A 13,424-nucleotide genomic window follows, 5' to 3' on the forward strand; every position below is an offset into this window, starting at 1 on the left:
ATTAAACTTGCTTCATTTGAACTGGATTTATCTCATAGCACTATATTTCTTCTTTTTTAGTGTTACTCTAACAGAACTAAAGAAGAATAAACAAACAAAAAAAATGAATCAACAAAGAGAACGTTTTATTGTCGAAACATACTTTTTTTATATTTTAGAAAGTTGAGATCATTATTGGATTTCTCAACAGTATCACACCAGCTTTTATCGTTACTTGGCTAAAAAAGTCAGTAAGCCCACAGACATGTATTGGCTACATAATAGTGGCACAATAAATTCTAAACTTGAGTTGCGCAAGAAATGAGGGAACTGTTGAACTTCAGTTCTGATGTACACCTTTTTCGGAAACCTTTCGTACACCAGAAATGAAAAAATTCATACACGTGAGGAAAAAGTTTGGAACAATTTATTGAGAAAAATTCGTGCACTTTCCACATAGAATTTCATACAGCTATTTTCGTGCATTAATGCTACAAAGATTTTTCTTCCAAACAGTCTTGAAATTTTGACAGAATATTTACAAAAACCCTGCATACATTCAAGCATATGTTATTGCTTGCTTTAGTAATTATGGATGTCAGTGTCTCTTTTAAAAGCTTTTTTCTTTAGTTTACTCTTACACACTGACCAGAATTGTTCGATTGGATTTAGCTCAGAGGAATATGGTGGAAGATAGACACGGCCATAGCCTCTTTCTTTGATATATGTCTTGACATCCAAATGCGTATGGATAGGAGCATTATCAATAACAATACAATGTCCTTTGAATTTCTCGTGTTTATCGAGCTCATCCAATGTAGCAGCTACAAAATTGAAGTAATGGCCAGTGACAGTCCCATCTTTACCTTTGTTTGCAACTGTTGCGGAAGCTTCCCCTACTTTTCTTTCTTTTTTTTCTTTTTTTTTTTTGAGGGCTCAATTCTCTTTGAATGACTTACACTAATGTTTATAGCCCCTTATGAAGCAATAGCACCTAATATGGTGATATTGTTTGTCTTTGTTTTCAGAACGGTTGCAATAGCGCGCTCACCTTTTTTAGTCCAAACTATGGATCGGTTCATGCTTAGATTGAAACCTGATTCGTCGATAAAAACACAATTTCTCATGTAATCCATGTCTGTTGCTTCCCAACGCAGAACCCATTCTCGTCTTTCTTAAACTATTTCTTTCTTCTGCATAAAAATATGCACGCTTTACGCTTATTCTGTACTTTTTCTTCATAAAATCATACAGAGCTGTTTTAGAAACTTGGAATCCTTCAAACTGGGAAGTGAGGCTCTCCGACATTTGATCTAGGACTAAAAACGGATTGTCATCGATCAATTCAATTAAATGCTTTTGATTATTCTCGTTCAGAATGGCTGTTCTTCCCTGTAGTCTACCACTTCCTTCTTTTCTTGTGAAAACATCCTCGCCCATTTCATATTTTTCTTCCAGCTTTGGGCTATTGATGGTGGTATATTAAGCTTCGCAACAGCCTTGCGTATACTTAACCCTTTTTCATAAAGATAAAAACCATCTCTATATCCGCATCTTTATATTGTCGATATATGCCTGCTGGTGAACTACATTTGATATCCTCGGACACAGATGTTTCAGCTTCTTGCTTTTTCATCTTTGCCGGTTTTGCTGGTGGTTCTTGGTCCTGATACATATTGTAATTACCTAACTGTTCCAAAGGGTATTGCTCATTGTCAACCTCCAATTCGTAAACATGAGTTTCTTCCATACTCATCATATACTTTGCCATCCCCACTTTCAAACAAAAAGGTGTTCATATTAGAATTAATATTTTAGAAAAAAGAGAAGAAACTCAAGTTAAATTAGCTTCGAACTGATAATTGAGGCAGCCAATATGGATCCGGTTCCAATGTCCGCTTATGCCAGTGAGCTTAGCAATACCCTCGATATAGCGCCATTATCAACACATGCATTACGCGAAACACTGTATGATGTTGGATATCGCAAAGACTTCGATCTCGTCGCCCACTATGACACTAATTTTATGGAAATAACGATGTGGTACTTGTACACAAGCCTATTCATGATCATCGACATACACTTTATTTTTATCACTTGGCTCATCTTTTTTAAACCTTATCATTACTGTGTACAAATTTATATTTATAAAGTGTATGAAATTCTATGTGGAAAGTGCACGAATTTTTTTCAGTAAATTGTTCCTAACTTTTTCATTTCTGGTGTATGAAAATTTTCACAAAGTGTGCGAAAAGTTTCCGAAGACTTTGTACACGGGCTAATTAATAATTCCATTTTGAGAGAGAAACACAAAGGGATCAAAATGTCCGAGATGGCATACAATTTTATGTTGTTTTATAAGAACAAAAATAAGCTTCTCTTCTTTCCTTGTTTATTTTACAATAACTGACCCACATAACAAATATAAAGGATATAAAAAGGTTTATGGCTCGATAGGTTCAAAAAAAAGAAATGGGTTTACTGTAACAATTAGCTTATACTTCTGATTATATTTGAAATGTACGACGATTGTAAATTCATACGTCCAATATAGGGAATGTTATCCTCAATGACTTGTATAAAGATATAATAAGAGAAGCTAAATTTGAATTCTTATCATATAGCTTTCTAACAGATCCATTTCGAATTAATGCAAGAATAGTTTTTTTTTTTTTTTTTTTTTTTTTTTATGTTGATTATTGTATGCTGTTTATTACGAAATCTCTCTCCTTCTTTTTTCTAGCTATTCTTATTCCTTGAAGGGTGTTTAAAAGGGATTCAAAATTGCATATTGGTTTTAATACGAAATCCAACGAGTCTTATTCAACGCATGATGATCACTCTTTGTTTGCTATAGTTAATCTCTTTTACATTTGCACTTGCACAAATGAATTGCTATTATTTATAAGCAAAGTTGAAGATAAACTGCTCGCTAAATTGAATATATAGTGTAAATGATATTTATGCAATTTTTTTTTTGGAGTTTTTTTTTATGCAGGACTGAATTCCTAATAATGCTTATTAGACAAGCCTAAAAAAGGAAAATAGCTACAAGTTATTTTTCTTTTTCTTTTATTTATAAAGAATATATACACACACAGCTTTTTCGAAAATAAATAAATAAAAGAGATACAAAATTAATTATTTTGTCTTAATTCGACTGAGAGAATAACAACTAGAATGGGACTTACTTATCGAACTTATCTTGAAGAAAATTCATCAATATTTGGATGTTCTAAATGTAAAACACACCTTTCAACTTCTGCTTCCATTATATCAAGAGTAAATAACAAAGATAAACCACATGCAAATATATTTAATTATCAAATAGCAATTTCATGGTCAACATGGACAGGCATATCTATTTGAATCTGTGTAAGTATGTAGTTTAGTAATCAGCACATATTGATCCTTTTTATAGAGTTAATGTTGTGTTTGGTAAAGCAGAGGACAGAGAAATGGTAACTGGATTACATAGAGTTAAAGACATTGCCTGTATTCGTTGTTCAACACTACTTGGATGGGCTTATGTAAAATAGACATGAAAAATGTACTATTTGCAGTAACCATACTCTATCCTTAGGTTAAAGCATACAGCAGTGATAACAAATACAAAGAAGGAAAGTTTATACTTGAAAAGAAGTTGCTGACAGATTTATTGCCAAAAATGTATAGCTAAGTTATTGGTGTTCTATTCCTTTTTTCCTCTTTTTCTTTACAAGTCGTACAATTTATTCATTATGCAGAACATGCCTTATTCCACTGCTTTCTTGATATCCCACTCTTTCTTCTTATTGTTTTACTCACAGTCATCATTTTTTTGTGTCTTTTTCATAATCATTTTTGCTTTTTTTTTCTTTTTTCTTTTTTTTTATAAAGTATCATTATCCTATGTTTATAAGCTGCAAAATTTATCTTTCAAACTTTTTCGTTTAAAAATAACAATCTAGTTTTATTTCATCAATCACAGTACAGGCAGTGAACCTTTTCTTTTGACAGCTGTATTTCTCCTGCACTTGAAGTATATGATTAAAGTGACTTTTATTTATATAAAATAAAATAATTAAAACCCATGTGAGCACATAATCACTTTTGTGAAGATGTCACTTTGTGGTCCCTTTTAGTTCGTACCCTATTAAAATTTCTACACTATATCTTTTAAAATTGACGTGATCTCTGACGATGTTTAAGCAGCTATAGCAGAACGATTCAGCAAATTTAAACAGTTCCAAAACGTAGCAAATTAGTATCTTCTTGCTTTGAAAGGCTTTAATCTTGAATATGACAAAGTAACCCACTATATCAGGTCACTTTCTGGTCATAAAGTTGACAACTGAGATCGCATCAGGGATCGTCTTCGTCTCATTGCAGATGGCTTCTTGTAATCATCAACTTACGACAAAAAAACTTTTTGCTGCCGCTTCCGAATGCGCCGAAGCGTGTTTATTGGTATTATTAAAGTCATTTAACTTAAGGATTACCGCTTTCTTCAGTATAAGTACAGGACTATTAACAAAGCTAGATTTTTACCTTACCAGAAAATGGCAGCTGCCACCCACCAGGTAGCTTGTGAATACGGATATCACTCTGTGCACTTCAAAACCCATGGTTATTCTGCCAACTGCGTTGATGAATATTTTCGTATGACAAAAAATTCAGCTTTATTTAAACTAAAAATGCAATCATCCATCAAATTATTGCATTATCAATATATAGAGAACTCAACTGAATGCGCTCTGAGGTGATATATAAGCGAGAAATTTAAAGATCCATTATTAACATGATTTACATATAGCATTACACGAAAGGTAATAGGTCTGATAATTCCTATTAACTTTAATACCTTTGGGCGAAATTTGAAGATCTATTAACTTTAATAGGGCTGCTAATAGGGTCCGTTGGGTGACAACTTTTTGATTTTGGGTATTAAAGGTAATTTAATAGGGTCCGTTGGGCTTGCTCTTACAATGCTGCAATGCCAAAAAGAGTACTAGCCTCTGCTTCTGGACGGTTGGCAGTCAAGGCAACCAGCTTCCTTGCACAGTTCATCTTCGATCCTTTCTTCTTTGTTTTATCCTTAGCCTCCTGGATGTAATTCTTATATAAAAAATGCAATTAGAAAATCCAGATAGTGTAAAGTAGTGATGAGTAAATATACATATATGATGTCTTGTATTAAAGGTATTCCTTCTCCAAAAGTTTTAGTTTCGTCATAGAGTGGAATTCGCATTTCATCATAAAGGGTTTGTAGGAGCTCTTCACCGAAATGGTGTCGCACAGAAGGTGAAAACTGGAATGGTTTTAGCAGCATAATGTCATACAATGACCTAACAAAAAAATAAGCTGATCAAACAAGGAAGATTGCTGTTGGATAGTGTACTTACAATAGTTCATACATATGGGTCTCCAAGCATAGACCATCATTAACAGACGCTTGAGATAATGCTTGACGTTGAAATGATTCGAAAAGTTGTTTAAAAGAAGGCTTTTCTGGATTTGAATCCTGTCGTTTGCTTGATGTCTACCATTTTATACAGTAAGTATGCAAATAAAAATACCTATTCAAGTTTGTACTCATACCTGCTCATTCTGACTGGTTGCCTTTCTTTTCTCTTCCTGTAGAAAGGGTGATTATTAATGCTAAGCACTAACATATTTGCGTAATCCTTACGTTTCTTTCATTCTCTTCTCGATTTGCATTCACCGTACCGTTGAATGATTTTAGCGCCGTAATAGCCGTTACTTTCTCCAATTGTAATAATTCTTCCTATTATTAAATATCGTTAATTATGAGCATATATCAGCAAACTGTCAAAGGGCATCCTCTTACATCAATAGCTAATCCTGATGAAGCAATTTCCACTACGCGCTTTGCATCGTTTTCCCAGAAGAATTTATTTGCATGGTTTTTGTGAGCATTCTGCTGTATGTTAGAATTGAAATCGATTAAACAGGTCGTTATTCTACTTTACCTGTAACGCAACCTTGCATGCTTCAAGAGTTTGCCATTTATTTGAATTCATTTTCACACCTTCCTGTAATTTCTTTATATCATCATAATATGCAAGGTGCGCTTTATTTTTAGAGGTTTCTGGAGATCCAACTAGGTATCTAAAATCGTATTTGGTAATATTCTTCCAGTCTGACACTTTCAGAGACCAAAAGTCTACTGATAGAAAAACAGGTCTATAACTTGCTGATTGGATTTCCTTTTTTTTTTTTTTTTTTTTTTTTTTTACCTTTAACGTTGAGATTTTCCGGCAAATTGAAATTAGAACTTGACATGGTCTCCAAAAAAAGTAGCTTAACAAGGTATAAATTTCATTTATAAGCGATGAAGCATGCTAGTCAAGGTCGAGCCTGCCCCTTTTGAGGGTGGCAAACTGCGACATAGCACGAATGACCAACTGTTTATCAGTAAAAGGAAAGTCGTCAAAAGTCTAATTTAAGGTTAAAATACTGTACACAAAAGCCATTTCTAAGCTCAGTCGTATCCGTAAACAGCGCACCCTACGACCAACATTTTCTACACCTCAAGGTCCCCAGCATGCTGCAGACATAATGGATTCACATCTAAAGAATATCTTTTGGGGACAACTACTAAGGGAAGTACAAAGAAACAATATGTATAATTCAATTCTACCCTTTGAGATAAAGTGCCCAATTACTGCAGAGGATATCCAAGAAACCATTAGAAATTTACCAACAAAGAAAGCATCCGGCTTAGATCACCTCCGGAATGAAATGCTACGATCTATACAACATCTACTGACATCGCTCCTTCTTTCGCTCTTCCATTTGTGCTGGATGTGGTCTTACATTCCACAATCTTGGCGTGTTGCTCAAGTTGTCCCGATATATAAAAAAGGCTGCATTGACGAACCGAGTAATTACCGACCTATCAGTCTAACTTCTATCTTTAGAAAGATCTTGGAGCGTTGCATACAGTATAGCTTGCAAACTAATGGATCTCCACTTGACATTGCACAAGGCGGCTTTAGAGAATCCTGTGGTGCTATAGACCAAGCTCTTTGTCTTGCAGAAATCCGCCATATACTGCATTCACATTATCATAGCAGCCCGTTCTAACCTTTCTGGATATAAAATCCGCCTATGATACTGTCAACAGGAACTATATACGGGAGGTCTTACAGCCTTATATATCATCTCCACTCCTAGGTCTTCTACGCAACTTGTTTGACGAAGCCTAGTTAGAAGTGCTCCTCTCAAATGCTACTTCTAGGCGTTTCTATCCAAAGACTGGAGTACTCCAAGGATCCATCCTCTCGCCCTACCTTTACTCGGTATATATAAATCAACTTCTGGTATACCTACGCCATCAAACTATAAAGGATGATACACCATCATTACAGTTAGCACCACTCTTGAATTGTTTACTCTATGCAGATGACGTGGTTCTAATAGCCAACAGCTCAATAATGGCTGACCTACTACGAAAACGTGAAGAACACAATATACAAATGGGATACCGGTGAAATCCTTCAAAATGCGTCATCTTGGATAACCAACCACAAATAATAAAATATGCGATCTATGACCAAAGTTTACAGCAAGCGACAACTTTTGCTTACCTAGGAATACCCTTCAAACCAGGCGACCATCTTGATCCGGAAAAGCTTGTTCAAAGCAATATTTTCAAAGCCATGTCTACGATAAATGTCCTATCTTCTATTGGAGTAAATCCATCTGGATTTTCCAAGCTCCTATACTCTCGATTTTATGCTCAAATAGTTCGGCCACAAACGGAATACGGCATAGCTATCAACTACCTCATTTACACTCAGCTGAAAACTTTAGAGGAGGCACAAGACAAATGCATACGTAAGATCTAAGGTGCGTCTAGAAAAACATACACCAAGGTGATGCTCCACTTGGCAAAGCTACCCACAATGAAAGAAAGAATAGCTATCCTACAAGCCCAACTCCTCTTTTATTCAATAAGTATTTTGTAAAGATAAAAAGTGACACATTTATCATTTAGTCTTGTTTAACAATTTACTGTGGCTGAATAATTTGTTTGTTAGTTTTTCAAACAAACACTCTTAGCATTCTTTTCTGTTCGTTTTGGATATTTTTTTTTCAACTTTTCATAATCTTTAAAAGTAGATTAAAATATACACATAGTTTGATTCACTCTCACTTTTTTAAGCCCCCTCCCTCGCGTACAAGATGTGAATGTCAAGTAATTGTATGAAAATACATGATCTGGTTTTGCTTTGACATATAGTGTAGTAGACGAGCCAAAGACGAGGAGTGTGCGTTCTTTTTTTATTAAGCCGAAAGTATGGTAAAAAACACGCCATGTAGAAAACGGCTATGTTATTTTAGAGAGGCTTATGCTTTTTCAAGTGTGAGCTGCTGTTAGATGTTAAGATTGAGAAAATACTATATATATTGTTCTAGACTTTATTTTTGGTAACGATATATTCCAATGAGAGGGGGCGAATACACACTAATGAGAGGGAATATAAACTTGGTAATGGGGAATAAAACAAGAAATAGATGGAGTTTTAATCAAGAACAAGATGCAATAAAACAAAATCCTTATCCAGAAGATATAAGATAGCATTGAGCGCACTAATACCAATAGACAATACCACCTTGTTGAACACTTCATACAAACGCCAATTTGAGTATAGCGTGATAACCAATTGATTTGTTTCCTTTTACCTAAGCAAGAAAAAGGGTTGGAATATGTTATACACATTATAAGATACCATATTTACCTCATAAATACTCAGATGCATAACCAATCATTTAAACAGAAGAAAAAGATAATAGCAATATGCCCGCCATTCCCCCAAAGAAGAAACTACTGTTACATTGCTGGGAACAACACCAAGCAGCGCAGATTGCTCGGACTCGTCATCAATGCCTTTCTAAAGCCCCATAGAATTAATAGCAGCCTCTTCACTTTAGTTTATTCAACCAAAACCTAGTCTGTCCATTGAAGTAATTGCAAGTAAGAAAACACAAGTGAAGTACATAAGTAATGTAAAGATTTGTGATGCACACTTTTTCGGCCAATCAAATCCATCGTTTTGAGATTTTTTTTGTACGCCTATCAATGTTGAATTTTTTTGATATCCTTTGCAGATTGCTTATTTTTGCAAATGCTTGATATTAACAAGAAAATAAGGCTACCCAGTAAGCCGCATTTCGAATACTTCAATAACAAAGCACTTTGATTATGGGATTATGAATCCTTTAAAAAACCCAAAACAACTCAGGAAGTGCGTCCACCAAAAAATAAAAGAATAAGAGCAAATTACAAAGAATCTATCAAGAATATTAGGAATATTTCTTGTGTCAATGGCGAAATGAAAGACCACTTGAACTCCTTGATTAAAGTTACGAACTCAGAGGTAGCACTAAATGAATATTGTAAGCTAACGTGGAGTATTAATTTGCTTTCTTTTATTCAGGGCGATAAAGGGAAAAATCAAGTGATTGCTCAATATATCAACCAGCGAGATTGATAATATCAATATGAACATTAACAGCACGAAAAAGGGAAAATGCTGTAAGTTAAATATAAAAATGCCTGCAATTAAACATTACTTGGGTTTTACTGTTCCGAGTATAGAAGTTGAAGAAGATCACAGCAATAATAATGGCTCTGACGATGGCTATCATTTTGATGTGGACAACCCTTCTCAACTGGAACCAAGTTCACCATCATCAGAGGCTGGTATTCAATTGTAGGAGTATGATTCATTTATCCCACAGATAAAATAGATCACACTTATCAAACCGAGGATTCTAACCATTATACTGAAGCATATACAATGACACCAAATTAATTTTCGAGCAAAGAAACTTTTTGAAGATAATTTTATGCTTACAACAAAATAAAGTTCCTCTTTTTCTCATCCATCAACTCATTAAAAAACCATATCTACTCGAATCTCCATAGACTGCACACGACCTTTAGTTATGTCTGAAGATGAAGCAAAAGAAAGTAAAGTATGAGAGGTTTTATCTTCTTAGAACACATTACACGATTAGAGAGATTGCAAAAATTGTTGTACTTACATGCCATATTTTTTAAAATTTTTGTTTCAATATTTTGTTCGAGAATTTATTTGGTGTGATTGTATATATACATAAAAACAAAAACAAAAAGAAACACTGTCATTTGTTCAACTTGATGTGTTGTATCTTTGCTAGATTCTTCTAACTGATTGAAATATGATTATTCCAAAAAAGTTTTAAAATAAACCTTTATTAAGCTTAAAAATATACATCTTGTATTAAAAAAAATCATAAAATATTGTTGAGCTGATGATACTCTTATAAATACAAAAAGACACAAAGTGCATGTGCGTATTTCTATTAAGTAAAACGGTTAGTCTTGCTAACTTTTCCAACTTTTTCATTTGATTATAAATATAAAAAAAATAACAGCAAATTCCGAAGAACTACTGAGCTTTTATGAGTTAAACATTCTCATAAAAGCAATGGAAATCACCAGCGGAAAGGGTAGACTAGAATATGACTCCCTATCTACCACAAACCTTGTTTAGACAATGGGAAATAAGTTAACCAGTGGCAGAGTAGTCTAGAATTTTACTTCTATCTACAATAGGCCGTACATCAGATACATGATCTTGAAAAGAAAAAAGTATGCTTCAATTAATCCTCATTTTATAGGTTTTTTAGCTGGACTGTCGGATATATATAAACCAATCACACTATTGCACGACTAGAGGGAATTATTACCTCATTCTTGATTTTCCAAGAATTCAAAAAACTTGTTTATCTACTTTGAAACGGTAAATAAACGAAAAAAGCCTCACTAAGCTAACGAATAAATAAATATAACGGCATATTTTGTTTTTATAATTTTTCATAGCTAATATCCTGAAACTAAATTCCAAAGAAGAAAAAAAAAAAAAAAGAGAATCTTTAATCATTTTTTTATGAAAACTGCATTATAGTAGAGAAGACAATATTATCGTTTGTACAACCATTTTCTGCATAAACTTTACTTGTGATTTAAAGACCTCTTATTTCCTACCATTTACATTATTAAAGTGTAACAACATACGAATAAAGGGTTCATTTTTGTATCAAGTCTATTTTCAATATAGAAATCTTTTTTAACTTTATAAAATAAGAAGTAGTTTGTATTTAATGGGATCCCTCTCCTGTCTTTACTCAATAAAGAGGTTCAAGAGTCTCATTGATTATCAGTTCTTTTTTTATACTTTATTTTTACTCTTAATCGACTACAAACTACTTCAATATCACAGACAGTATTGGGGAGAGTGTTGAGATTTTTTGCAGATAATAAAGTTGAGAAATAAAAGGAAATAGTACTTGAAAACCTAGTGAGTGAGACTCTATGTAACCTTCTTATTAGTTTTCAAGACGAGAGAGAGAACCATTTAATCACACTACGCCTTTATATAGAAAATGGAATTATTCAGGAATTGAAGTAAATTAAAGGTCAATTATATTACTGGGCTTGATGAACAATATAAAAAATTTTATACGGTAAACGTTGGATAGAAGTTTTAAAGAATATATAATAAATAATATTATGTAATCAGTGCTTATTGTTTCTCATGTAAAATTTGAGTAATCTCACATGAATAATAAGTATTTAACGAAGTAAATACAACATTATTCAAGCTGTCAATGGTTTTAAAGATAACCCTCTTGAAGAGTCTGTAACTATACTTGACTGGCCAAATCCAAAAGGCAGTACACCTAGTCTTGTGCCAAGCCTACAACCAAATTATGAAAACAAACCCGAATATGATGACGATGAAACGGTTGTCGAAATCTACATCTACGAAGAATTGAATCAGCTAGACTAACAAGAATCACTGAAGTTAATAGAAAATAAAGTTGAAAAAATATACTTCGAATTCCATGAATGGGCCAAAATTGAAAAAGTTAATAGTATGAATCAAGATTTGGCTAAAAGTTTTCTAAAGCATTACACCAATGGAGCCATAAAAAATCCTCTGAACCCGAATCAAATGGAAGCAGTGCAGAAACTTATATTGTTGTCAAACACGCTCACTTAAAGGCATTAATTCCTAGACATAGGATATATCCGACCCTAATGCGTTGTTAAAGTATGAATACTGTATTATAAGATTATTTGTAGCCAATAAACATATGATCACCAAAGATTAAAAAAGACAATATTTAGAGTAGATAAAGAGACAAAGAGAAAACAACAAAGCTTTATATATTAATTTGTAAAAAGTCTAATTTCAAAATGTGTTGTGATGTTATGAATACAGCAAGATATTTCAATGACAATTAAAAGAATATTGATGACAAGAGTTTAACAAGATACAAAGATTCAGTGACCAGTAAATGTAACATAAATTATTGTTTGATAGACGGCATTATTTGATAAAAAGCATTTGAAAGAAAGCATTGTTTGGTAAAGAGCATCGTTTGATAAAGAACATCGACAGATAAAGAGCATCGTTTGAAAAGGAACCGGCAACTTGAAACAACTGGATTGGAACAATACTGCAATAGCGCACGATAAAAGCCTGTGCATATAGCACATCTTCTTGGTATTTCAATAGAATTGGTACCATCCAATATTGAACCAGAGAAGAAAAAAGAACAAGTGGAAAGTACTCGAATAGATGAACACAGGCAGTCCTCTGTCTCCTCCAGTATTGGCACCAATCCAATATAGCAAACTGGAATGTGAGGTGCTCATCCCATGCTAAGGACTGATTACTCAGTCCAAGAACGTACTAGGACATCAAGTATATATAATAGCGAATCCCATAAGAGCTTTTCGGAACCAACGATCCGTCTCCACAAGCCCGATTAAAAAACGAACAAGTAGAAGTAATCGAACCGCTGAACACAGGCAGTCCTCTGTCTCCTCCAGTATTGGCACCAACCCAATATAGCAAACTGGAATGTGAGGTGCTCGTCCCATGCTAAAGACTGATTACTCAATCCAAGAACGTACTAAGGCAACTTGCATTCATACACTAAGTACATATACAAGAGCTCTTCGGAACCAAACTATCCGTTCCCACAAGCCGAGACAAAATAAAGATACGTATCAGTATTGAACCAAACAGATGTGGCAGCGACGCTTGAGCAGATTGGCAAGATGACAGTAGCTTGAAGAAGATGAACAAGACAGAAGCATAAAGTTGATTGATACCAAAGCCAACAAGTGAGTATATAATTAGCCAAAAACAAATGATGACAGGATTTGATGAATCTTGGTTATTTTAAGTACTATTAGACAACAACTACTAGATAAGTTGTAATCATAACATAGATTTATAGGTTTATATATTTACACAATAGATGATGATATGAAAGCGATGAGCACGATGAGAATAATGTGAATGATGATTTCTTATAAGACAAGAGAGGATGCATAAATAGACAACTAAGTGAATTATAATCTGATATGAATTTAT

At 33.8% G+C, this 13,424-nt stretch overlaps 6 protein-coding genes across 6 annotated transcripts; 4 read left to right on the forward strand and 2 right to left on the reverse strand.

Annotated features, from left to right (window-relative positions):
* Window positions 1-517: 517 nt before the first annotated feature.
* On the reverse strand, window positions 518-1,419 carry RO3G_07267 (uncharacterized protein; the record flags this gene model as incomplete). The annotated part of the gene is made up of 5 exons (XM_067661857.1): window positions 518-528; window positions 621-803; window positions 846-875; window positions 1,031-1,149; window positions 1,211-1,419. The coding sequence occupies 5 exons, from the start codon at window positions 1,417-1,419 to the stop codon at window positions 518-520; spliced, it is 552 nt and encodes a 183-aa protein (XP_067517958.1).
* Window positions 1,420-3,159: 1,740 nt separating this feature from the next.
* On the forward strand, window positions 3,160-3,658 carry RO3G_07268 (uncharacterized protein; the record flags this gene model as incomplete). Its single annotated transcript, XM_067661858.1, has 4 exons — window positions 3,160-3,261; window positions 3,311-3,354; window positions 3,401-3,509; window positions 3,563-3,658. The coding sequence occupies 4 exons, from the start codon at window positions 3,160-3,162 to the stop codon at window positions 3,656-3,658; spliced, it is 351 nt and encodes a 116-aa protein (XP_067517959.1).
* Window positions 3,659-5,359: 1,701 nt separating this feature from the next.
* Window positions 5,360-6,264, reverse strand: RO3G_07269 (uncharacterized protein; the record flags this gene model as incomplete). The annotated part of the gene is made up of 5 exons (XM_067661859.1): window positions 5,360-5,500; window positions 5,651-5,746; window positions 5,810-5,902; window positions 5,952-6,082; window positions 6,219-6,264. 5 exons carry the CDS (start codon window positions 6,262-6,264, stop codon window positions 5,360-5,362), a joined length of 507 nt encoding a protein of 168 aa, XP_067517960.1.
* Window positions 6,265-7,418: 1,154 nt separating this feature from the next.
* RO3G_07270 (uncharacterized protein) lies at window positions 7,419-7,832 on the forward strand (the record flags this gene model as incomplete). Its single annotated transcript, XM_067661860.1, has 2 exons — window positions 7,419-7,440; window positions 7,576-7,832. 2 exons carry the CDS (start codon window positions 7,419-7,421, stop codon window positions 7,830-7,832), a joined length of 279 nt encoding a protein of 92 aa, XP_067517961.1.
* Window positions 7,833-9,540: 1,708 nt separating this feature from the next.
* Window positions 9,541-9,705, forward strand: RO3G_07271 (uncharacterized protein; the record flags this gene model as incomplete). Its single annotated transcript, XM_067661861.1, has 1 exon — window positions 9,541-9,705. The coding sequence occupies one exon, from the start codon at window positions 9,541-9,543 to the stop codon at window positions 9,703-9,705; it is 165 nt and encodes a 54-aa protein (XP_067517962.1).
* A 755-nt stretch (window positions 9,706-10,460) lies between these two features.
* RO3G_07272 (uncharacterized protein) lies at window positions 10,461-11,825 on the forward strand (the record flags this gene model as incomplete). Its single annotated transcript, XM_067661862.1, has 3 exons — window positions 10,461-10,482; window positions 11,416-11,440; window positions 11,618-11,825. 3 exons carry the CDS (start codon window positions 10,461-10,463, stop codon window positions 11,823-11,825), a joined length of 255 nt encoding a protein of 84 aa, XP_067517963.1.
* Window positions 11,826-13,424: the final 1,599 nt, after the last annotated feature.

The sequence above is a fragment of the Rhizopus delemar genome, genomic scaffold, assembly GCF_000149305.1.
Source record: "Rhizopus delemar RA 99-880 supercont3.5 genomic scaffold, whole genome shotgun sequence".
Taxonomy (NCBI): Eukaryota; Fungi; Mucoromycota; class Mucoromycetes; order Mucorales; family Rhizopodaceae; genus Rhizopus; species Rhizopus delemar.